This window comes from Rhododendron vialii, chromosome 1a (genome assembly GCF_030253575.1).
Source record: "Rhododendron vialii isolate Sample 1 chromosome 1a, ASM3025357v1".
Taxonomy (NCBI): Eukaryota; Viridiplantae; Streptophyta; class Magnoliopsida; order Ericales; family Ericaceae; genus Rhododendron; species Rhododendron vialii.
Genome location: NC_080557.1, coordinates 21,120,980 through 21,147,283, shown reverse-complemented (window position 1 = coordinate 21,147,283; position 26,304 = coordinate 21,120,980). Strand labels below are relative to the sequence as shown.

General features: G+C 37.1%; 1 protein-coding gene across 1 annotated transcript; it reads right to left on the bottom strand.

Annotated features, from left to right (window-relative positions):
* Positions 1 to 13,228: 13,228 nt before the first annotated feature.
* On the bottom strand, positions 13,229 to 24,505 carry LOC131318436 (T-complex protein 1 subunit alpha). Its single transcript, XM_058348180.1, has 17 exons — positions 24,224 to 24,505; positions 24,042 to 24,106; positions 22,059 to 22,148; positions 21,863 to 21,949; positions 21,696 to 21,755; positions 21,488 to 21,538; positions 19,365 to 19,460; positions 18,474 to 18,539; positions 18,033 to 18,250; positions 17,639 to 17,735; positions 16,877 to 16,963; positions 15,876 to 16,010; positions 15,512 to 15,616; positions 14,934 to 15,062; positions 14,729 to 14,832; positions 13,833 to 13,923; positions 13,229 to 13,712 (listed from the first exon to the last, which is right to left on the bottom strand). The coding sequence occupies exons 1-17, from the start codon at positions 24,294 to 24,296 to the stop codon at positions 13,629 to 13,631; spliced, it is 1,638 nt and encodes a 545-aa protein (XP_058204163.1). The 5' UTR covers positions 24,297 to 24,505; the 3' UTR covers positions 13,229 to 13,628.
* Positions 24,506 to 26,304: the final 1,799 nt, after the last annotated feature.

Genomic DNA, 26,304 nt, shown 5'->3' with positions numbered 1-26,304 from the left:
ACTCTCACTCACGGTACTCTCGGAAAATTATTGAATGCTTTTAGGGCATCGTTACGTGATGCTTTAAGCTTTTTTTTCATTACATATTTATGTTGTTTTTGTTACAATTTTTTGTAAAATTTACACAAATATATAGTAAAGAAGAGTTTGATGCACCGCAGCCCAAAGGTGAAATAATTAGTTAATTAGGAGTACTCATTTTAAAAATCTGTGGGAACTGACACCAGCCAAGTGCGGGTTGGTTTCATGCAATCACCGACAAATGGGCTCCCCACGTGCTTATACGACTGCAATGCCAACCACGCAAAAAGATCAAAAGGGACCATTTTTTGTACTTAATTTTAGGGTGAAAATGGCCGGGTCGGGTCGATTTTTGGGTGTTCAGGGCCGAACCGATCAGTTCGGGGTAATGTAGCTGGAAACCAACTCCGACCAAAAAAACAATGGACCGGAAATTGGTTCGGTCCAATCGTGTTTTTTTTGGTTTTTCAGGTTTTTCGATCCGGTATTAAGATTGAAATGAACAGTTGATATATATATTTTTGGATTTAAGATGGACGGCTTTAATTGATCGATCCAAATCGGTATGGTTTTGGAGTATATCGGATCGTTCCGAAGAAATTTCCAAGTAACTTAGACCGAACCGAAAATTGATCGGTTCGGTTCGATCCAAATCGAAGCCGACCAAACCCACACTTACCCGACCAAAAATCAAACCCATCGATCGGTTTTTTCGGTTTGTCGATTTCTATTCCAGATTTGGACTCATTTTTGCCGAATTTACCACATCTACAGAATTTAGTTTTCTTGTAAAGTGTGTAGTGGGCCGAAAAGAAACTGTAGCTCGCCCCGTACACACAACACTGTTTCAGATTACAATGTTTGCTGATTTATTTCGCCAAAATAAGTACTCTATTCAGGCCTATTTCAGCTAAATAATCTTTCAGAATTATTTCAAGTTTTTATTTTAAAAAATCGTATTTGTTAATTTTGCGCAATGTTTTGTGAATTATGAATTCGTCTCGACAAAAGAATATAAAAAATAAAAAATTACTTTCAAGCCTAAATTTTTTTTGAATAAAGACTTAATATGTCATGAATATGATATTTTACTTTTTCGATTCCTCTAATCGATATAACCAATATTTCACAAAAATATTAGTGCAAAAAAATTAAATAAAGACAAAAGAAATGAACCTCCTAAATTATTTAGCCAAAACAAGCCTCATATTTTTCGCTAACCGATGGATTTTGCTATCACTCGTAACCTCTTTTTCTCAAGAATCGGAGACAACACCGTCCGCTGCACTTGTTGTGTTTTCTTTCTTTTATGTGTTATTGTTGTTTTATTTTTTTAATATATCAAATTCATGTTCTTTCACCAAGAAAGTACTCCATTTTTTCTTGTTAAATTTGAAACTTTTTTGTTGTCACTCGATAGATGTTTAACATATTCCTAAAGGGATGAGGATAAGGTATCGTCGCTAAGCGGCATACGGATAAGACAAGTTCTAAAGGCATAAACCACCAAATCAAGTATTTGCGCTCCTTATCAGAATCGAACGCAAGCTCAATTTTTAAGTGAAAGAAGTGAGAAAATATCAGTGATCTACAAGCCCATTAGCCTCTAATGGTGGATTTGGCTATAGTGTAATTGGTTATTATCCTAGCTGTCAAAAAGTGCAATATGGGTAGAGAATAGACAACTTTTTGCGGGTTCCCGAGTCCCGACCTATGGTGAAGACACGTGTTGGAAGAGACCACTGACCTTCTGAACAACAAACAAGAGAGAGAGAGAGAGAGGGGTGAGATATTGCCAGTTGGAGCCAGCCGTCGGTACTCTTTCACTCTCTCTCCCTAGAAGCTAGCATCGATGAGATCAATAGCGGGGTGAGATAGCGACTGGACGCAGTTTAGTAGAACAGAAACCGGGTGAGATAGCGACTGGACGAAGTAAGTAGAACAAGTAGTAGTAGTAGTGAGAATGGAAGCAAATCCCATTGGGCATTGGGCATAATATCCTATCTATCCATAATCCATCCATAACATAAATAAATACAGTAAATAAAGTTAGAAAAAGTAACAGTTTCGTACAGTTACTTTGTCAGTACTACAAAAGTGCGCTATATCCTACTACGTGATTCTTCCTCATCCTAAAAAAAATGGATAAACATATCTATACTGGTTACCTACACTTCACAAATAATTTCATTTTGGCCCCATTTGTTCCAGGCAGGGCCGGCTCTAACTTATTGGGAGCCTGAGTGAGATCAGAGATGTAAGCATGGGGCACCTTGTACATATTTTCGTATAAAACAGTACGAGTAAAAACTACTAAATCAACCTAAAAAATGGCGTTTCTATTCGCAGCTCTTTATTTTCTCTCATAACCCACTACATTTCGGTAAATGGTTGTTGAAAATCATACATAACATTTCGGTAAATAACTGTTAAAAACAAGATTATATTTCGGTAACTACATGTCGAAAATATGTTCAACTCTCGGTAAACAACTGCCGAACATACATTTTCGGTAAATAGCTGTTGAAAAAAATATTATATTTCGATAATTGGATGCTGAAAATATATCTCAATTTCGGTAACTAACTGTCGAGTATAATTGAAAATTTTTAACGGACTATGGAAAAAAATAAAGGGCTGCAAATAGCAGCGCCCCTAAAAAAAATGTACATAACCAAATTTCAAACCTTATTCTTTATAACAAGTGAAATACAATTTCAAACCCATTTCTTATATTATAACTTTGTCTCAATCCGTCAACCCAAGGTAAATGCTCCTAATGGTTGTATATGTGTAACTTTGTCGTATTTGTATGGACTTTTAAAGATGGCTTTTGAGTCAAAATTACTAGATAGAATCCTATATATTTTATTTACATATTTCATTTGATGATTGAAGTATATTTGAAATTGAAAACCAAAAGCAAAGCATAAAAAAAAGGTGAAGCTTTTTGTTACTTTAGAAAGTCTTTAGCCAAAAACCCAATATGCTCTTATCCCCCCACTTTGGGTGTTTCCGGTACTAATTTGAGGAAAAAACATCGGTGTTTTTATTATGTCGTTCACACAAATCAATAAGTTATGGTATTTTATCATCTTGTTCACAAATTTTGTCAACAAACTTTTTTTTTTACTGTGGTAATTCTACTCACAAATCCAGCTACAACTTATTTACTACGGAAAACAACTTGACATTTTTCAACGACTTATTCGTTATCAGAAAAACCTAAGGCCATCCACAGTGGTATAATCAAAAGCCAATTGTTATTAAAGTTAACAATATTTGTGCAAAAAATGGCTCACAATTGTATAATCAAACTTAGCAACATCCTTAGAAATAATCAAATTTTGGGCTTTGGATGACCAATACTAGCAACCTTTTTCAATAATCAAAATTTGTGAACTCCACGCCTCATAAGTTAACTGGTTCCAAAATTTATATACACGCGTATTTCAACTAGTATTTTCTTCTTTTCTTCTTCACCTGCTCTATATCTTCTTCATTTCAACCACAAACTGTTTCTCTTTCTTTTCCTCCAAAAGTGAAGCTTATATTTCTCGATCATCTACAATTTAACTCATCGTTGCCGGATTAAGATATTTCATTATTCTTTCCCGTTTCTATTTTAGGTTACATTCTTATGAACTTAATTTAAACTTAACTTAAATCTGAAAATTGTCTTTATTTGAATTTTTTTTTCGCATTTGTTAGTTTTGTATCAAACTTTTATGGGTTATTGATTCGTCTCGACGAAAGGAATCGAAAAAGTAATTTTTTTTTTACTTTTACCAAAGTATTTTGAGAAATAATCACTTTTTAGCCAAAAAAAAAGATTTTTTTGACTAAAAAGTGATTTTTTTTTTATTTCTCACCCTATGATTGAGTAAATGAAGAACCTTGCAACCAAAAAAAAAAGGAAGAACCTTGAATTCTTAAAAAATTCAAGAACACATCTGATTTTTTTGAAAGATTAAGAGAGTGGTGGATTTGTGATATAGGCTACAGGAATAGGAAGAAAAAAAAAAGTTTTGGTGTTGTTTTGATAGATAACACTAGGAAGAACACAATATATTCGATATATTTTTGCCCAAAAAAAAATTTAATGGAGGGAAGTGAATGGCGAGAAACAGAGAAGGAGAGAGAGATTGTGTGAAATTGTAGTGGACCCCTTGTTTTGGTTATGGACTAAAAGTGACCATTGTAAACTTCAATATTGTTAAGCTTAACAACCTCTTAAGTGAATAATCAAAAGCTGATCTGTCAACTTTTGATTATTCATTTTTTATTATACCATTGTGAATGGTCTAACAACTTGATTGATACAAATTTTTTCTTCAAAACTTACTCACGGCCGAAAATACCCAAGAGCATGTATATCTCTATGCAATGGGACAAAAGTGTCTTCCTGTCCTAAACTGAAATTCAATACGAGCTAAGCTAATAGAAGTTGGGTCCTTTCCTTAAGTAATTACTAATTATGCCTAATGCATTGACTACAAAAATCTGGGGCCCTTTTTAGGCCCACGTCTTCTTTGCACTCCCCTAGAGCCGGCCTGGTTCCAAGTTTAGATTATATTTATAAAAAATATATATTTGTCTTAGGTCCGTTACGTAAATTTCATAAATCCATAAGTCTATTTATTAGTTTTGTAATGTGTCAAATCCATTTTAAAAAGTTCATAGTAAGCTCAGTCCACTCTGTAGGGTAGGGTACCCTACTAGGGGTGGCAATTACCTCCGATTCGTCCCCGCCCCGATTTGAGCGGGTATTCCCAGATTCGATAGGCAAATGGGCGGGTATGGTATTTGCTTCCATTGCCCTGTTTTAACCAGATCCGAACCCGATTATAGATATTTATAATTTTGTATGTATATGTCTAAATAAATTTCATTGTTTTGATATAATAAAAGCAATATACCAATTAATAAAACACTAAATAATGTCTTTGTTTTTTTTTTTATTTCTATTTTTTTTAACTCTCATCAATCATCAATATCTTCTTTTTTTTTCAAAACACTTTAAAAAGAACAAAATTAGTCAAATTATTACGGTGAATGGGGACCCGATTTTCTCTCGACCCCGACACCTCCCCTATTTCCCTCGCTCCGACTCCGATCCGATATAGAACGGGGCGGGTTTGGGGGACACTAAATCCGACTCCGATCCGCCCCATTGCCATGCCTATACCCTACCCTAGGGTTTAGGCACTTTCATAGGATTTTAGGATACACTTTTCTATTATAGGGTATGGTACCTTAGTGTAAGCTACTCTGGGGTTTAGGTACTTTCATAGGGTTTTAGAGTGCACTTTCCTATTATAGGGTTTTAGTTGTTTAGATATTTTCAAAGGGTTTAAGATTTTAGACACTTTCATAGAATACTTTAGGGTTTAGGTTACACGCGTGGACTTATGGGCTTACAAAATATTGAGCTGAACTTGTGGGTTTATGAAATCTCTATAGTAGACCTATCACCAAATCTCTTAAAAAGATTATGATAATTACATGGATAGTTATTTGAGGTTGTATATGTTATATTAGCTATTTTCCTTGGTCCCCCACCCACAAGAAAATAGCCCACCCCACATATTCAGATGACCCATGCACGCTTTCCATTCAAATTATTTGTGGAAGTGTACTTCGGAACAGGTTGATTAAATTTATGAGAGTTAACAATAGCACTGGCAGTACTGCACTAGCTTTGATTTTTTTTTTTCCCCAAAACCGATAACAGATGTTATTCATTAACCACAAAAACAATACACGTGAGGAAACTCCATCCCTCATTAAGGGAGCAAGAGACAGAGATCTAACAGGAAGGGGATTCAGTCCAGTGATTATGCCCAAACACACAAACCGCTCCAAACAGATGGAGCAAAGCCGAGAACATCCAGGCAACACCCATACAGGGATGAGAAAGCCCCACAGATAGGGAGATATTCCACACAGGGGATTAATAGAGAAAACCTCCCAAACGCAGAAGCTTCGCACCCACAACCGCAAATCTGAACCATACCATCAGAGACGAGTCATCGACAAACGGTGAATAAGATGGAGGAGGTCCGGCGGTAGGGGAACCGGGGATGCTTCTGATCGGAGGTCGACGAACAGAAGCCAGACAAATTCGAATAGAACCGAACGAATCTGGACAAAACACAAACAAAATGAAAAAAGAACAGCCCGCACACACCCATCAGATCTCCCACTTCGGCAGCTCAAAGGGGAACCGAGGCGGCAATAGCGTGAGATGAAGGAGAGGGCGGAGAGAGATGACGGAAGGTGGAGCACAACCGATTTTCGGAGAGAGAAGACCCTAAGAGGGAGAGAACTCCCCCCCTCCGGCCGCCCATTTTTGGGTGTAATCCCTAGAGGGGGAGGGGAAGGAGGGAGCAAAGGTTGGGGCGGCTAGGGTTGGGCACTAGCTTTGATTGACAACCAAATTTTAATTAATTGTATTAGAATTCCAGCAATCATAGTCAAATTTACCCTTTGAGACCAATTAATCTTCTCATTTTTTGGCTTGTCATCTAATCTTTGACAATTTTGACATTAGAGGTCTTGGATATTCGAACCACATACTTGAGAGGTTAATATGCCACACAAATATGTGAAAACTTAGAATTTGAGTTTTATGAAATGCTTTAATGCGTGAAACAAAATCATAGACTCAAATTTGCTTTTACCGTTAATTGGTCCAAAAGAAAATGTAAAGAACAAATCAAATTTATACTCACGGTTATATATATTGTATGGGAATTAGACTATATCCTTTTGAATTTTGCAAACATGCATTGTATCCCTAGCTTGCACTCTTTTTTTATTCAATTGAAATTTAAAACCATCCTTAATTAACTCTCTTTTCGAAAATGAAAGGTACTTTTATCATTTCACGAAGATAAAGACAAGGGGAGGGATCCACCCATGGGTTGTCAACGTGGTAAGGACGAACCTTCGCTTGCAACATAGTAGGGTTCGATTCCCCCTGGAGGCAAACTATGATTTAAGTGGGGGGCCATGGTGGTGGGTTGCTGTGCTAGTCTCCTTTGAGGTTTGGATTGCGCAATCGGGTTCAATAGTGACTCGGCTGCAGGGTTGTTCCTCGGTTACCAAAAAACAAGACAAGGGAAAGACATATTCTGGATAAATTTTCTTTACACTTAGCATTTTTTAATTATATATGGAAATTTGGTGGTGAACATTATTGAACCACGTGACCGGCCGGGGTGGGACGATTATGATCTCAATGCAAAACAGCATGGCACGTGCAATACCCATGTGCTCATCTAGCGGTACTGTGGACTTTACTAATCCTCTTGGGATTGCCTAAGTTTATCTCTAGTCTAGTTAATTAAAAATTTAAGCTCTAGTGAAAGGAAAAAAATGCTACTCCAATTAAACTTCAATTGTTGACAACTAATCTCTTAAGATAACAAGAGGGTTTTGACATATACGACAATGTAAATGAGTGATTATTCAGTACTCCTAGAGCATCATGTAATGATAGTTTAAGAGCCTCTATCACCACACACTCACTGATTCACATGACACCCAATGCTCCAAGAGGCAAGTATATATTGATAAAAAAAAAATTTGAGGACAGACAAACTTATACTATTCATAACCAAATAGCAGTAGTACAAATGATCCAAACGGTCCAAACAACAATAATAAGTCCCAATTTAGTGGGTTATGTGTTGACTAGTTGGGGTATTTTAGTAGTTAAAATTGTGCGATGAGTGATCTGTTTGATTTCAGATGTCTGAGCCAATTTACACGAACTCGACTAAACTTGGAGAAGCGTGTGTAATGATTGTGAGATTCCATGGACAGAAGTAGAACCTTGCTTGAGGGAGCACGTGAAAGGATTTTAATTCACTTCTCCCTTTCAGTTGTCCATACCATTTTTTTTTCTTTTGGTATTCAATTAATCAAATGTCCAGATCAGTTTGAGTGAGCACATTTTGATCAATCTGAAGATTCTGCAATTAACCGCCGGATAATCCTTCAATGACCTCAAAATTTAAAATGTTTGATCCCGTGGGATTCGACCTACTCCCTACATACCAAGTGGGTCTGGCTGATTGATTTAACATATTGTTTACATCCTAAAATATGCTACCCAATGAGAAAATTACACGTGGTACCGAACAACATTTTGCCCAATCAGAACATGTCTCATCTCAACCTAAGATGTAGAGGATCAAAAGGTTTGATGACGATGCTATTTTAGTACTACACGGTATCGTTTTGATTGGAAACGACCTCGTTCGGACTTCAAACAAGGGTAAATAAGATGGTAATTGGGTTTAGCCATTGATTAACCATCAAACGGTGTTATTAAACTGCCCATTTCATGTAGGATATCAATCGTGGTTGTAGTGAATCATTTGGATAGCCAATTCTATAGCACTAAACTATGTTGCGTGAAAGCAGGAACCCCATTACCCAGAAAACAGCCATGATCAACATCAACAAACGTGAAAGGAGAAGAATTCTGAAAGACCAATTCAAGTAACCGTTCGAATGCCCTCTCAACCGTTTTTTGGAGGGAAGGATGAGTAGTTCAAACAAAGACGTGGGTATCAGTTGAGAACGTAGAGAATGAAGATCGATGGCAGACTCATTGTCTATAAATAGAAGAAGCAAGTGAAGAGAGAGCCCCCGACAAAATTTCATCATCTGACAACTCATACAAAATGATTGCTCAGAGATTTATCATACTTAGGACTTAGATTAGATTAGTTTAGTAATTTGTAAGTTGAAGACTTGTTTGCATGTAAGGCTGCTTTCGATTAAATTCAAGTTATCTTATTTCTTTTAGTCTTCTTCTTACCAAAGAGTAGTCGTTTATAAGTTCACTTTTGATTAAATTCATTGCGCTTATATTTATGTATTGTTCTTGTGGAAATCTCAAGAGTTTTGTATATAAACTTACCTTTGATTAAATTCAGGTTTGTTTATGTTCAATTATCTTTTTTGATTGAAGAGCGTCAATCCATTGTTTGGTTGATACCTTAAGCAAAAATCCTCTTAGTTGAGGTAAGCGAACGGATAAGACAGTTGTCTGATTTAAATTAGTCGTTTTCAATCAATATGAAAAGAATAATTTCTTTTCTGAAGTTAGTTCTTTTCTGGCACGCCCGCACACAATTATTTGCCATTAAATTGAGGTAATTTAGCCCAAACACATATGAAATAAAGCATAAAAAAACAACCAGTAACCAAAGTGACACCTAAGAGAAACCTAGTAGTAGTAGCCTTTATAAAATGACGATTGCAAAAGTCAAATATCCATTATTGATTTGCTCGAACAAAACGAGTCATGGGATCATTCTGTTATTCTATGAGACTTAAATTTCAGAGCTAGCTAGCTACCCGTATTTTCCTCCATCTCCAAAAAACAAACAATAACGAATGAAAGACTTTTTTTTAATCTAGTAGCGGCTTTAGAACTCGTGAGCTCAGCTGGCACAAATACTAAAAACCTGTAGGAAGTTTTGCAAATAACTTCATCGGTCCATGGTTTTGATTTTTTTTTTTTAGCCTATTACAGGCCTCAGTTAATGATCGAAATTATTCATTTTCTATAATTTGTCGACATGTTCCACCGTATTAAAACTTACTCTGATTGAATACCCTAAGTAAATGAACCAATTTAAATGAAATGAAACCAAATAGAGCTTTAAGTTCTAATCGAAAAATAAAGGATCACACCGCATTCATTCGTAAACTAAAAGACTCTGACCAAACGTGTCAATTTATTTTCTTTCAAAATATTTTTAATTTTTCTAATCCTCTTTCTTTCGAAATAATAGTTAAAAATATATTAATCGATATCTGATCAACACGATTTTTGATACAGTTAATATTTTGGTGAATTCTACGTGATGAACGGTAGTCGACCAATGCTTTGACAACACCACCACTTGACAGCTAATGGAAATTGGTATTTTATCCCTCCATGAATCCTGCAATTCTTTTATGAGACACTCGAGTCATACAAGGGAAGAAGCCACGTGAGCCCGTACGATTATGAGGCAGTGCACGTGCACCATTTGGAAACTCACATGCCTTCACATTCATGCTAGCTTACAAGTTTGGGGGTTTACCGGAATGGGGATCAGCATGTGTTGTTCAAAAAAAAAAAAAAAACGCCAACGTTTTGGTGCAAGAAACTGTGTCATTTTATGCTATTTTTGGTACCCATTAAATGAGCAAGAAATTAGTAATATTTTTATTTTATTTTTGTGAGGCCCAATTCGTCACCCTACAAATTCTGAAACAGCCCTTACCGATACGAAACTGTGCTAATTTTTCAAGAATTCATAAAAAACAATTTTAAAAATAACTTGCGGTTTGAATCATCTTTGCAGGACACGTAATGGACCTCACAAAAATATAAATTTTTTTATTAATTTCTTGCCCATTTAATGGGTACCAAACATCACATAAAAGGATAGAGTTTCATGCACCAAAATGTTGGCATTTTTTGGGGACAACACACATGCTAACCCCAGTCCGGATGGGTTTTACCACATTGCTCAATTCGATTCACTATGACCGGAGTACAAGATTGGCTCCATTAAAATTCCTCGGCTCAGTCACTCTATAAGCAAATCAAGCTTAATATATTTTTAAAACTCATTAAGTATTCAAATCAAACATTAGTAATCAATTATTTGGCTCCTTCAACTTATTTATCGATCAACATTAACTATAACTCTACGTATATATCAGCGACCAGGGCCAGTCAGGAATAAGCCCCGCAAGTCCATGGGCTTGGGTAACTCTTGGCATGGGGCAACCGAAAATAAATAAATTTGTGAATAGAAAAATACAAACCCAACCAAAAAAAAAGTGTTAGGGAAGAGCAATGGAAGTCAATTACCGGAAGATAATTTTAGAGTTACCTATTTCCTCCACATTACAGATCAAGCTCTTACATCACTTAAGAATCGGTTTGAGCAATTTGAACTTTATGAAGCGATCTTTGAATTTTGGTTTAACGCAAAATTCAGAAGTGTTTGTGAATAAAAATTGATGGAGGATTGCACTAAACAGGAAAGTTTCTTGAAACACAAAAAAAACATGATTATATATGGGGATGAGTTATTCCAAGAACTTAGACATTCGAAGCTAATATTGCCAAGAAAAATAACAAAATCGATTGACATCATTGATTTTGTAGGGTCTTATTGTAAAGATGGTTGTTTCCAAATGGTATAGGTTGTTTATCGAACTTTGTTGACTATACTGGCTAAAGTTGCTATGGCGCAGATGAGTTTTTTCAAAGTTGAAGTTGATAAAAACCTACCTTCAGACTACCATGTCACAGAAGAGATTAAGTGGTGCATGGTGGGGTTCACAATAGGTAGCGGTCGAAAACCCACCATTTCCACAACCAGCGGAAAGAATTTAATCTCAAGTTAAAGTACAATGACTTAATTGACGAATTTGCTTCAAAAAATGAAAGGATAACTTGTTTTCTTTGAATCAGATCATGCTAATCACAAAACACTATAATCGAGGTTGCATTTTGATTTTAATTTTTTATATAATTTAAGCTAAAAACAAAATGTAATCTTGATTTTGTTTTTTTTACTTGTATGTCTTTTCATTTTTTATTACTTAATGGGTGAGCATTAGTTGTTTAGTAGTTTGTGATCGGACTTGGGCAACCCAAATCTCGAGGCAGGCACTCTCATCAACTCATACTGAAAGAGCAAAAGACAGAAGTGTTCCCTTGTGCTAGTATTTAGTTGGATGTGTAGTAGTTTTCAAGCTCTTGTCATGTTCGTACTTTTTTTTTCTCTTTATCTTAACTCAGGTTAATTTTTTTTTTAAGTTCATCTTTTATTTGTTCACTTTTTTTGGCAAATAAAAGGGACAAACTTGTAAATTTTCGTTAGTAAGGACAAAAAGGAATAAAAGTGTTGAAGAGGTACAGTAATTGCGTAAATCGAGACAATAGAAAAGATGGAATTTATTTTGAGTAAAATGAGATTTTCATTTTAGATGGCAAATTGAGAAGAAACAAACAAATATTAGTTATAGAAAATAGAAGTGATTTCCACGCTCTTCTATCCGATGAATGTATTCCTGTTTTCGTCTCTCTTTTTTTTTTTTTGACAACAAAGAAAACTTCATAGATAAATAAAGAGTTATTACAACCCAAAGTCCAACAAAGATACAAAAGGTAAATACATCAAGCAAGCCTAAGAGATACAGGCTTCCAAAGCAAAAGAATCCTTGAAAACTCATCCGTTGTCAAAAAAAATTCTAACCAAGAGTGCATTTGTTGACAGAATTTTTTATATACACCTTACTAAAGGACATTAGGGGGAATACATCCACCGAATTGGAGAGTGAAATCACATGCTCAATGAAAATCAACTTCTGTATAAATACCGGCCAAACAAATTATGGAGTACTGTGGAAGAGAGTTGGTTTGATTTTCGTTGCCTCCTTCCCTTCCCAAAATTTCAAATGTAAGCCACAACAGCTTTGGGCTATTTGTGGGGGTCGTCATCGCTCGTACTTACAAACCTATGGCTTGTTAGGCGGACAGATAAAATTCTAAAAAATAAATAAGAGTGTATAAAGGGTGAAAATGCAGGAATTAGTTAAGGATGATGGGTTATCTTAAGGGTTTGTTTGGTAGTTAAAATGTATGGATAAAAAACAATGCAAAAATTTACATAATTGTCTATTGTAATCAGAATACAAGAAGGTTTAGAGAGATTAGAGGGGCAACTACACCCATTCAGATAAGCTAATCCTAGGGGGTGGGATGAGTTTCACTAACCCCCTACAGGGGTCTTAACTCATCCGCCAAACAAAAATTCAGGCGGGATGAGTTTCACTAACCCCCTACAGGGGTCTTAACTTATCCGCCAAACAAAAATTCAGGCGCAAAAGGCTGGCCCGGCTTAACTTATCCTCCCAAGGCCCTTATCTCCATCTCCCAAATGGACCGTTAGTCTTTGCTCATCAATTGCAAACTGTAGATATACATCATCGGGTTTGCGGGGTGATAGTATGTTAGTCAACGGGAGGATTTAGAAGCTATCCATAGCCCTAAACTCCAAATCTGCTCCCCGTGGGGATCGAACCTTGGCCATCACTAATGAGAGAAATGAGACAACCAACTCAATGACAACGGAAAAGAGGAAATAAAAACCAGATAAGGAAGCTAGAGATGCTAAGGTAGCTGAAACTATCAGGTTATGCTACCTGTTCAATTTTGAAAATACTCTGTCCTCATTTTCTATCGCTTACCGAATACTGGGAAAAAAAAAACTCAAGAAAGATCAATATTCTCATACCTAAAAATAGAGTACCGTTCCCCCTAAAACTTAAATGACAAAGCACAACATTACTGCATCTGCTATATAAGATGGTGCACAGACAACATGATTTTTTCAGATGCGATCAATCGACAAAACCAAACAAAATTGGTTGATAAAGCAAGAAAAAAGGATCATTTAACCACACAAGGCGAGCCCCTTCAATGCACACAATTGCAGTTCCAAGAATATCGCAACTCCCAGCACTCATCACAACATTGTTCGTTAAGAACCAGTGTCCGCATTCCCCCATGTAGAAACCTAATCCTCATTTTGACTTTCGTCCTTGACAAGCTTGATCATGTCATCAATTCGGAGAATCGTTATAGCTGCTTCAGTCGCAAACTGGCGGCACAGGAAAAAAGAAAAGAAAAGAAAACTTTGATCAAGCTCTGAAATTCATTCAAATCCAGTTTACAAAATATAAATAACGCTTGCACAAATGGATGTATAAACAAATTCTACCTGTAGTATCTTCACTTTGCTCATCGCGGGCTCAATGACTCCAGCTTCTAGATTGTTACGGACCGTTCCCTTCAAAAGATCTAGTCCCATGCTGTGACAATTTAAAAAAAGCCGACCCAAATAAGTGATCCAATCACATTGTAACGGCGTCCTCGCTGAGTTTGTAAACTTTACTTTTATTCAAGCATAATCTAGTACTTACTAGCATTTTCAGTATAACACGGTGTAGCACACGGCATGACGTCTAACATCCCTTATTACTATAAGACTTGGTACTCCATAGGTTCAGCTATCGGTGCGACTGCTTATGCCTTACCGTTCTACAAACTACCAACTCAAAAGACTAATCGCCAAATTAGAAAAAGTTGGTACCAACCACGTTCTGTAATCAGTTTTGTGTGTGAAATTATTTGAGTGGAACATTACGCATCCCAGAGCTTCTCTCCAGCGAAGCAAATAGAACTATATACATGGGACATAATTTAAGAATAACAAACGTCTACTGGCCCGACCATGTCTCTGATTTCTTATATATACTTTTTGGTGGGACATACTAGGAACACTCAAGGGACACCTTCGGAGGTCATAATGCAATTATTAAAAGTTCAGCCCAGTCAAAATTGATATGGATGCTTAGTCGTCAACACTTATGTAGTGATTGTTGGTATATACCTTAACAATATTACTACTAATTGGGAATTTTTATCCTATTTTGACTGAAACAACTTATTCGATTTTCAGAGAAAAAAAAATACACGTACCAAATATTTATACTTCTAATACTCAATGTGTCCCCAAGATACGTCCTAAATTTTCAAAAAACTAACGTGTCTGTGTCCATATCCCATGTCTCTGTCCATGCTTCTTAGGACAAACTTTAACCAGCAGAAGAATACCTTGACAGATGTTTCTTATCTGCCTTGGTTTGGGCAGTGTGGTGGTAAGCACGCAGTTTGGCAACTAATTCAGTCGCATCCTTAGCAGCATTGACAGCAAGAACCTGCACCAGATAAATGTGAATTGGGAATACCTGAAATACTAAGGAATTGGGGTGGGGTTAAAACAAAAAATAATCTAATCAACTCATCACATCTTCTGGACCTTTGGTATGATTAACAGAGATTCAGCAAATTCTGCAATTGCCAGCTGCTCCCGAGATCCTAATGTAGTGGCAAGATACTCCAAATAGACAGATAAGGCAGCCTCAACTGCTCCTCCTCCTGCAACCACCTAGTTTGCCACAACGCACGATGATCAAAATGGATAGATCGGGAGACTACAAATCTTGCCATGAACAACTTCCCTCTTTCTAGTACTTCAGTCAGAAAACCATGCGAGCATGCATAGGGGAATGGGAGGGGATTTCAAATCAGGAAATCTTCCAACGAATGAGGAAGGACCACAAAGAGAAGAAATCGCAATTACCCGCTCCCTAAAAGGGTATTGGAAAATAAATAAACCTTGGTCATCTATCTTCATACACAATCAAAAGTGGGCTGGTAAAACTTGACAAAAAAGAACTGGAGGCCAGCTCATCATGATTACAGGCATCTCAAAATCCAATTCCCAGCAATGCAATAAATTGCGGACGGATAAAAAAAGTGACAGTACACGGTTTGAGAGAAAAGCAAATTTCAAAGGTGGACAAGAAGACATAATATGCGATAGGTAAGGCTCACCGTATTGGATTCCAAGGTCCTCTTGACAATGCACAAAGCATCATGCAAAGCTCTATCCATCTCATCAAGCATATAGTCATTTGCACCCCTCAGTATTAATGAAACCTGGAAATAACATGCCAAGAATATCAGACAACTCAAGCAACAAATTTTGATCTAGACGTAAGACCATATCAATTTGCTTCAGTATTGTTACCCGAAAATTTCAGCACAGACAAACCAAATGACAGCACCACAGCATTTTAACAATGTGAGAGAGAAGTTTTGTACCATGTATGTTTCTTTCATTCTGTCATAGTATTCTAGCTTGTCACCTCGTGGAGCAGTGAAAGTTTCAACATTCTAAATGAAATAAATCACATACCGCACTTGTGTTTTTTGTCCCTTTTATCATGATCACATCATCATCAGAAATACGCTCCTCAACTACTTCATCTGCATGTCCAATAAGTGATGAATCGAATGTTTCATCTCCTTCCATATCAGCAAATGTTGAAACCTACACACACATAAACAATGAGAACAAGACAATTGTGGAAACAAGTAACGGATAAGTAAGGTTTCAGGGGTAGTGATTTGTAAGTCAGACAAAACTTGGAGGGGAACAACTAGTCTTCCATGTCAATTGGCAATAGCTAGGTGCTGAAGCAAAATACAACATGGAAGAATGTTAAGGGGAAATACAAAACAGGGTGGTAGATGGGAAGCAGAATAGAACCTGCTTGATCAAATCTCTAGATTAAAACTTTATCATCTAAAACTGACGGAGCAATCACACAACTAGCGTAACTTTTAAAACAAAAGTGCTCCAATGGGTGTATGATTATTTCTTACAAATACATGGGGTCAGACGCGCATCCAAGCCGGCCTAGACGGGTGTAATTTAAACAGCAAAAACGCCGTCAAGGGACAATAGAAGAAGAGGAAAAGGGGTTGAAACAAAATGTGATGGGTTTGATTGGCCATTGACTGAATGGAAAATAGAAAGAAAAGGAGACAGAAGGGAAAGACGAGAAGCAGAATAACAACAGTAAGATCCACGAATATATGTCTTAAAGCTAGACATCAATTTGAAACATGGAAAAGGTCATTTTACAAATGTTGAAAAGAGTCACAATTGGGTTGAGGAACTCCTCCCCACCCCAGCCCGGCAGCCCCAAACTGGGTTTTGCTCATCTTTCCCAAAATTCAAGTTACCCAACTAAAAAGCTCCCAAATCCGTCCCTTTGGGGTGAGGGACCTACTGGGTCTGGGTTTATGCCATCCCTAGGCATACTTTTTCAATTGATACTGACACTCTCGAAAGGTATTTTCCGAAGACAATTAATACAATTATTGCTTCAGATGCTACAACGAGAAACATACCACAGTTGCACCTGTTGCCTTGGCGACATGGCGAAGATCCTCCTTCCTAACACGCCTCACAGCAATTGCACCAGCCTCCACAAAGTACTGAGACAGCATATAAGGAAACACAATTTGAAACTAAGTCCAATTCCAACATAACAATTACATGTAATTTGATAAACGGACAAAACTCCAGTGTTTAAATACCCCAAAAGTAATCGACAGCCAATTTGAGCACACTTGAAATGCATTAAATATGTGTTCTACCTAGTAGGCACAACAAAACCTGGTATAGGTTGGGTATAGAAACAGGCTTCTATCAGGCATCCATTCATTAACATGCACGAAAAAGCACTTCAAATGATAGACGAATAAAACGATCCCAATTCACAAGTAGTTCTCACCAATGCTGTTTGTATATTCCTAAACAGAATAATCAAAATAGCTGAATCCCAAGGCAAAACAGATTAGTCCTCTAACCAACTCAGTATGACTCTTAGGCATATTCGTCGTTTGTTCAGCATTCTTCCTATTTCCTGATTACCGGCCTAATAACTGATTTAGTCAACACACACAACAAAAACCAACATATATAAAAACATGAGCTGCAACATCTACATAAATGACTACCGGTACACTTTCAACAAGAGGTCCAACAAGGTAATGTGGTGGGCCAGAGGGCCTCACAGAAGAAGCAAATGAGTCAATAATAGAGGACTATGACAATCTTGAGGTTACACAACTACAACTATTTAATGATATACACAAGGGCAAACTTGCCTTAAGGGCCATGTCATCGATCCCCTTTGTGGTCAAAACAACATTGGCTCCAGCCTTTAGAAGCTTCTCGATCCGCTCTTTCGTCATATCAGCTTCTCTGTAAACATAAGTCCATTTAGCACTACTCACACCAGTCACATACCCATGCATAGCCATAAGGAAAAATATCTCATTTCTCTCTGTGGATGGCCTGGCCTATTAATATAACTGTACACCCAACAAATATTTTTTGCTTGAGAATACATCCCAAAATATTGCTCATGCGGTTCTAAATATGGTAATGTGGAATGTCGAATGGTGAGAGAATTAACGCCGTCAAGGGACAATTAAGTATTAGCATAGTAAAAAAACTTCCCAACACAACCTTAAAAAAACAGAATTTCGCAGACATCACCTTTGACGAATCTTTTCAAGCTCCCGTGGATCAGTGACTAAAACCTGGATGCCCAATTGCATTTTTGTCTTCTGAAGGTTGAAGTCAAGACAGGCAATCCTAGCAGGGGAAACTCTAAGTGGCATTCCTTGGGCAGCACGGCCTGTATTCAAAGCATAGCCATTCAACAGGTAGCTATCTTTTGCACTTTTTCCGTGGGCTTTGAGAATATTGATTCCCTAAAAAGCATCAAGATCATCAGAACTTAAATTCCAGATCTTAAAGCTTTAAAAAGAGGCTGGAGTTTCACTTTATAATGTCGACTTGTTATCTTTACATTGGGATAAAAGCTCAAATACCTCTCACAATGACACATGATCAACACATCCCACAAAATATGAGCACGTTCAACACTATTCAGTGACAAAAAAATAAAAATAAAACTTTTACACAACAGCTAACCTTGATTGGGTACTTGATTTCACCCCTTGCATTGGTCATCTTAACTGCTAGGACTGCTTCCACAACCTATATAGTAAAAAAAAAGTGGATAGATTATCTCCATAAATTTAGAAAGAAACAACAGCCCTTGAAGAAGATAAGGACTTCACAATAAGGAACCCTAATTACCCCAAAAAAAATAAGGAACCATTATAGTCAAGAAGAAAAGAAAATCGTGCTGGGTGAAAGAGTGGAAATAATCCACAAATAAGCACAGGGAATGAGAAAAAGTTATTCATTGTTATCCGTATTAGGGTAGCAAGTTCGCAGCCATAGCATCAATCAATTTTTCAGGATGGCCGGCAGAATACCAATATGACTGTTCAATAGTAGATGAAAATTTAATGTCGTTATACCAAAGATACACATTTCATATGAAAAACAGAATGGAAATAGTGGTTGTCTAAGTAGATAATCAATATGATACAATATTGCCTTCGAATTATAAATTGTCTTAATTTCTTCAAGAATGGATCCTCTCCAGTCCATGTTGACAGTCCTGATCGGCTCTGTTCATTTGCTGCAATCAATGGTTTGGATGTACTTTTAAACTCTTACCGGTAAGAATTTATGAGAAAATCCGAACCATTGAATCTACCAATGGACGGTCAGATCAGAAATGTCTCCTCCAGTCCAAAACATGGACTGGAGAGGATCCGGATCCTATTTCTTTCAATCCCTCGAAGAAAGACATGTCACGGGCCGAAAGATGAATATAATAAAAAGACAAAAGAGACACAATGAAATTGTTTAACTGAATATGTCAATCAGCTGCGTTAAATTCCATTTCCAAGTCAAACAACTGGAGCCACAACTTATCGAACATTGTTGGAAAACACCCATATGGCATACCAAATTTGCAAAAAAGTCGCTGTCACCAGCAATCAACTTCGAGGACATGCTTGTCTTGGCACAGTTCATGAGAGAATCTTTACCAAGCTTTTCCACCTGAAATAAGAACATAAGAGCAATCTGGCTCAGGATAACATACACTGGTCATCCTGCAGTCTTTCACTAAATTTCAGCACATGAGCATATTTGGCATAAAAGCCCAAACATATCACAACTGTGTCAAACTTATGGACCTTCATAGGTCAAGATAGAAAAAAAAAAAGAGTTCAACTTAATGGTTCTACATAACTAACTAGTTCTCCCTATCCATCTATAACAAAATATTATGATAAGGGGACTCCCAAGTAAGTGTAGATCCCGGTTTTTGGTGATTGAAGCTCTGTCACGCTGCGCAATGTCCAAAAGGTCCACACACACACTCGCAAAAAAAAAAAACAGTACCACCGGACCACTCTAGCAGATACAAGGACATTCATAGAAATCAATAATAAAAAAATGAGTATGAATGGAAATTCACTCGTGTAATTCACAACCTCTAGCATAAGTAGTATCCCACGTCCATCCAACCACAATTCCATTCATGAATTATGTATTGAAATTGTCTTCCAGTTCCAATATCCTGATTTTTATCTTCAAGTTCCCATACTCGAATTTAGATAGTGTTCACAATTTCCTCTCCCTTGCCGTGTCAATATCTATCTGACTTGTTGCACAGGTACTCATACCGCGGGCTCCCTCTGCGCAATGAAGAAAGTTTGGGACAAGACTCTCTCTCTCTCTCTCTCTCTCTCTCTCTCTCTCTCTCTCTGCCGTGTCAATATCTATCTGACTTGTTGCACAGGTACTCGTACTGCAGGCTCCCTCTGCGCAATGAAGAAAGTTTGGGACGAGACCCTCTCCCTCCCTCCCTCCCCTCCCCCCCCCCCCCACTCTCTCTCTCTCTCTCTCTCTGTACTGGCCATGTCAATATCTATCTGACTTGTTGCGTAAGTTACCAGGTACTCATATTGCAGGCTCCCTCTGCGCGATGAATTTGGGACGAGAATATGTAGCAATGGACTTTAATTGACTGGTGCTTAGTGAGTATAATAGTATCCTTATATTTATATATATGTATATATATGTATGTATGTATATGTGTATTTTTTTTAAAGGTAAATATTTGAATTAATTATTACGTGAAGTTTTAATTTATTTACTTTGGTGATTATTATGTGTTGGAGTAATGGAGTGTTTAGGAAGAATTTGTTTTGGTGGCTAATGAGGTGCTGCCAAAATTGTCACACCGATACTACTACACAACCTTTTCCAGGTTGGATTGACATACACCCTGGCCCTGCTTAAATGGTACAATAAAACACACCAGCCACGTTTCAAAGAACTAAAAACTCGATATTCTGGATATACATATAATCTGTCACACAAGACAAGCCCACAAGCATTTACCAAGTAAAACAAAAAAGTACATACGTGAAGAGTCAATTCCAAACTAGGCTCTCAACCACGATCTAGACTCAGCAGTGGACCCATGTCCAGTTACACACCTAAAAGGAAAACATTGAGGGCCCCACACGAAAATGCCTAACTACGAAGTCACTTGTAACATGGAGTTGCAATTCTCTGCGTCACTTTTGAACATATAGTATTAAGCATATCAATGCGCAAATGGGAATAGAAGTCATATAGCATGGGATATGCAAAATGATACAAGTTTCAGTTTAAACTAATCCCATTTCCCCTTATCGCAATTAAAAAGAACCAATGCTCCAAGTTTAATCTTGTTCTTTTATTACTTAACTTAAAAATTCAGTATCTCCGCTGGCTTTTGAATATCCAACCAACAATTCAACATTCCTCAACTTGTTCAACTTTTACAAAGGTTGGAAACCCTTTTGGCATTTATGCTGCATGTAACAGACCCAGAACAAATATGTTGATCTCTTATGTAATGCTACAAAGAACTTCTTCACTCAATGTGTATGCCCTAGAAACCATATAATACCGAGCTTTGCACTAAGAAACTAACAGCACAAGGCTAGAGTGATTCACGTGCATTCAATAAGATACTTGAAAACATTCTTTTTAATAAAACCACCCAAGTTCAACTGAATTTGGACTATTACCTTCACAGCCAATTTCTCCTCAACATATTTGCATGCCTCCCTCATTGCAAGCTGCCAAAACAAACAATAATTTAAGCTTCTTATAGATTGATGGAATATTTAGCTAATTAGAGACTTTAATGAAATCTAACCAAAAGCTGCACATTCATATTCGCACATCCAAGTACTTCACTGAATGTAGCAAAATATATGATCACTAAATACTCACTCTATAACCGCTGATTATAGATGTTGCGTGAATCTTATTTCTCACCAAATCATTCGCTCTCTGCAGTAAAAAACAACGAAATCACATAACACGAGGCCTTTCCAAACAACAGATCAATACAATTATCTCTACAATGAATACAAGATCAATTTGCAAGCTCAAGTCACCTTAAGCAGCTCCGCAGCTATTATGACCACTGAAGTCGTCCCATCTCCAACTTCTCGGTCTTGAAGCTCGGCCAACTCAACAAGTACCTATATATGTCAGGGGAGAATACTAAATGTATGAGAAAGCCAAAAAATTATGGTTTTATCTTAAAGCAACACTCTAACAATAAGTGGAACCGATCTTCCGTCTTTCCACCTTGGCAGCTGGATGCTCAACTTCTAACATCTTGAGTATCGTAGCACCATCATTAGTTATTGTTACGTCACCGATATCATCAACTAGCATCTGAAATACAAAATCAACAAAGTGTCAGGGCATATGATCCCATCTTGTTATCAAAATTTCAAAACTTATGTCATAAATGGCTACAAGTTTTTTTTCTTACAAAGTTCCCAGGTAGGACATTTTATCCATCGATCCCCACATTAATCAGCAAATCAAAAAAATATAGAAGTTTGATGGAGACTTGTACAGTTGTCCTCTAATCTATGAAACTGTAGGTTTAGATAGGAAAATAACAAGATCCAAGACCCTTACTGACAAAAAAAAACTTCATTCTTGCAACTTGCCAATTAACGTTTTAACTTTTTCAATTCTTGAGGTCAGCAAAATGTTTCTTGTCACTTAAAAGACTAACATGACAAGATAGAATTTACTTTTTCCGACATAGAAAATTAGCTCACAAGATCGTGGAATGGATCATTAACTCACAATGGTATAGGATGCATATGGCTTGTTAAGTTGATTCCCAAACCATGATGCTCTTTTTATGCAATTGCACAAATGAATAACTCAATGTTCAGTTCAATGACCAAGGACAAAGGGCATTGCCACTTTAAGTACAAATTTCATTGCCCATATTGGCGATTTAGCGTATAGAATTGGCTGAAAATATTACAAGTCCATGGCCACGAATAAAAAACTAAGACAAGAAAAAAACAGAGTAACACCAGACACTCTGAAACCGCTGACACTCTCCTGTTCAGGCGCATAACACATACTAAATATAAGTCTCAGGGAGAATTTTTTATGTTCAAGAAAGTCGGAGTGAGAATGGCAAAGGGGTCCTATGTCGAAGTCAGATAATACAGCAGATAATGGGGGCTACTACAGGTGGAGAAGCATTTGAAACTCATCAATCTTAAACAAGAAGTCAAGTTGCAGTCAACAAATGTCACTAGTTCAGAAGTTCTCGTGATAACTGCAGCCAGAGGAGGGGTGGCCAGAAGTCTTGTCAAACAGGAATAACCTTCAACATTGTTCTTGCCCTCCCAAAAGATATTACGATAATATTATTGGCTCCCCCCGGTTATGATAGGAATTGGCTGTCGACAATTCCGCGAGACTTCGAATTTCAGGCCAAGAGTACAAAAAGTACTTCAAAACTATGCTTCCATCTTGAGTTATCTCACTAAATGTTAAATTCAAGTCTGCTTTCTGGCTCTTCAAATAAAATTACACAACTCCTAATACCAATCATCCATCACGGACGATCAATCATCGAGTGAGTTGCATTGCATTTGCAGTGGTGGAATTCCTTGGGAATAAAAAGCACCAAAACCCACCAAAGGATCACCACTTATATCCACCGCAAACCATGCACACATACTTTCACGTACATCATTTTCAAATTCCACAAGAGGATAACCATATGTCACGAAAACTTTATCACCATCTTATTACCCTTCTAAATTAGTTGTCTTCATTGGTTCCATATTTAAAAAAGATCATGTAAATGGAGAATCAAACCGAACCACATGGTGCCATTCACTAAGGATGGTTATAAAGCTGTTAAAGATGGTTTAGTTGGTTGATTTCAAAGGTAGTTATAGCTTCTTCAGCTTCAGTTTAGTGGCCTACTCCAGCTCAGCATATGTTCCACCTCGGCAATCCTTGTGATTTCTATTCTTCCAATAGGAAAGGTAGGAAAGATGTGTGTTTCTTGTGTGTCTCAGTTGTATAAATTGAATAGGGTCAAGCTTTGTAATGCAACGAAAACAGATTGAATGAAAAAGACAATCCAATTATTACATACCAGTCATATAGCAGCTCTCTTTTTTTTTCTTTTTGGGTAAGTATAGCAGCTCTCATTGCGCAAGCATAAATGAACAAGTTTAAGCCATCTCCCGCCAAACAAGCCACATAGAAGACAATAAAAACAAGAAACAGCAACAATACCTTGTCGAGCCCGACGGGACCGAGTGAAGACTTCACAATATTCGCGACTGCTTGACACGCCGTCACTGCGGATTACCACGTACCCCCAAAATCAACAATCAGAGCAAGCGAAATGGAAACAAGTACCTAGATGTGTATATATTAAATGTATATACACGTATAGGCAGAGAGAAAGAAAGTACCGTTGTGGGCGCGAACGTCCTGGCCGGACTGGCGTTCCCCCATGATAGCAAGAGTTTGTCCCGAAACCGCCATTTTCTTGCTAATTCACTGAGAAACTGAAGGCGAAGTGTTTGTGGAAATGTCTAGAGAAGCACCGAGAATATAAGAAAAACGAGTAGGAACCCTAGATCGGCTCAGCTTAAAGAGTGGAGAGGGAAAATATTCGGATCGGGAATAAAAATCGTCTCTTTCTCTAGAATCTTTCAAAGAGGGGAGGTAGAAGGTTTTGAATTAGGGTTTTGGTTGTGAGAGATGGCAAGGCTTAAATAGGGAAAAAAATTCAGTGCCGGGACGGTACAACGTGGTGTCCGCTCTCGCATCCGAGCCGTCCATTATGTATTCGAATGGCTCAGATTTTGAGAGAAAAAGGAGAAAGAAAGTGTTGGGGTGAGAGGAGAGAGGAGAGAGTGTCTCAATCCAAGCCGTCCAAAAATGTATCGGACGGCTCTGAATCACCGAGTGGGTACCACGTAGGATATATCCGCTCGGCACTGAAAAACCACCCTTTAAATAGGCTTGGCAATCAGACTCATCCCAAACCGGGCAGGTTTTTCAACTCATTTTTTGGATGTATTATTGGGTAGGATTAAAATTCTAAAACCCAATCAGGTTTGTGGTAGGATTCCCGGAGTGGGAGTATCCCGCCTCTGAACCCACGCCTGAAATATATATCCTAATCTAATTATCATTAGAGTATCTCTATTCCTTGCTTAAATCTTGACTCGTGCCCTTTCAATTTTCTCAAATAAATATTTAAAAAATAAGGACTTATTTTTAAGCTTAAAAATAATGAGTATAATAAAGTAATTTTTTTTTTCATGTCAAAAAAAAATAAAGTAATTTTTTAATTTTTTTTCCAGAATTTGATAAATCTTTACAAATAATATTCATATTGCATATTTTTTTATTTCAGTAAGCCTATTATTTTTAAGTTTAAATATTACAAATAAATACATATTTTTTAAGGAGCGAAAGCGGAACACCCCTCAAACCCAACTCACCCAAAGCTCTCATCCACATCTTACCCAAACCTATAACAAATTTGAGTTAGTCAAATTTAGACTCAAACTCTTACTCAAAATTTTAAAGGCAAATTCACACCTTTAAATTTACAATATTGCCATTAATGAAGTTTTTACTTAAATTTGTCCATATTTGTGTTTGGATTTGAGTTTACCCATTGGAATACACAATAACAAATGAAGTGTTTACTCAAATTTGAGTAAGGGACGGAGATGCTCTTGTACTTAAAATTTTATATTTTTACCCTAATATTATTATCATTATTATACTAAAAAAAAAACTTATATTCTTACCTTTATATTTTTACCATTATACTAAACTACCACTTTATTTATAACCATTTTCTTTTATTTTGTTTTCAGATTAAATTTTTAAAATTTCTTACGAAGCGGAGCAAGGCGGGTAAACCCATTCTCCAATCGAGTCGATAATGGGGGTACTCACCCAAAAAAAAAAAACTGGTTGAGATCGGGTTGGGTCAGGGTACACCAAAACCAAGTCCGCCCCGTTGCCATTCCTAGGTTTAAATGCTTATGCGGATGTGCCACCTGAGAGCTAAAACGACATCCAATAATTATGACTTTTGCAACCCAAAGCCGATCGTTTTTAGTTTTGAAATTGCTCAATCGCCGTCGAATCAATCAGGTTGCTCACCCATACTCCCAAATTAGATTTTGGCCTAACTTTTTTTTAGGGGTGAACAAAAAATCCGTCAAACCGCGAATTCAGTCAAAACCAATCCAAATCGAAGGCTTTGGTTCGATTTTTTAGTAGCATGGTTTGGTCATGGTTTAAAAAAATTAGATTCCGCGTTATATGGTTTGTGAATTCACAATTATGGTTCCAAATCGATCCGAACCTTATAATACATATAAATAATAAAATAATTTAACTATGATTCAGGAAATAAATATGGGAGCCTTAGTCAAGTATTTTCTTAATTTATTAACCTTTTAAATCCACCGCAATATTTAGTTTTTCTTTCTTGTCAAGATAATTTAGTAGACTAAACTTCTAA

What these genes read in the sequence shown, in the direction of transcription:
- LOC131318436 (XM_058348180.1), bottom strand. Translation starts at nt 24,296, where the DNA reads ATGGCGGTTTCGGGACAAACTCTTGCTATCATGGGGGAACGCCAGTCC. An exon ending in GCGACTTTTTTGCAAATTTG is followed by an intron (nt 18,540 to 19,364) that starts GTATGCCATATG and finishes TTTACTATATAG; the next exon opens with GTTGTGGAAGCAGTCCTAGC. An exon ending in TCGATGACATGGCCCTTAAG is followed by an intron (nt 16,964 to 17,638) that starts GCAAGTTTGCCC and finishes ATGCTGTCTCAG; the next exon opens with TACTTTGTGGAGGCTGGTGC.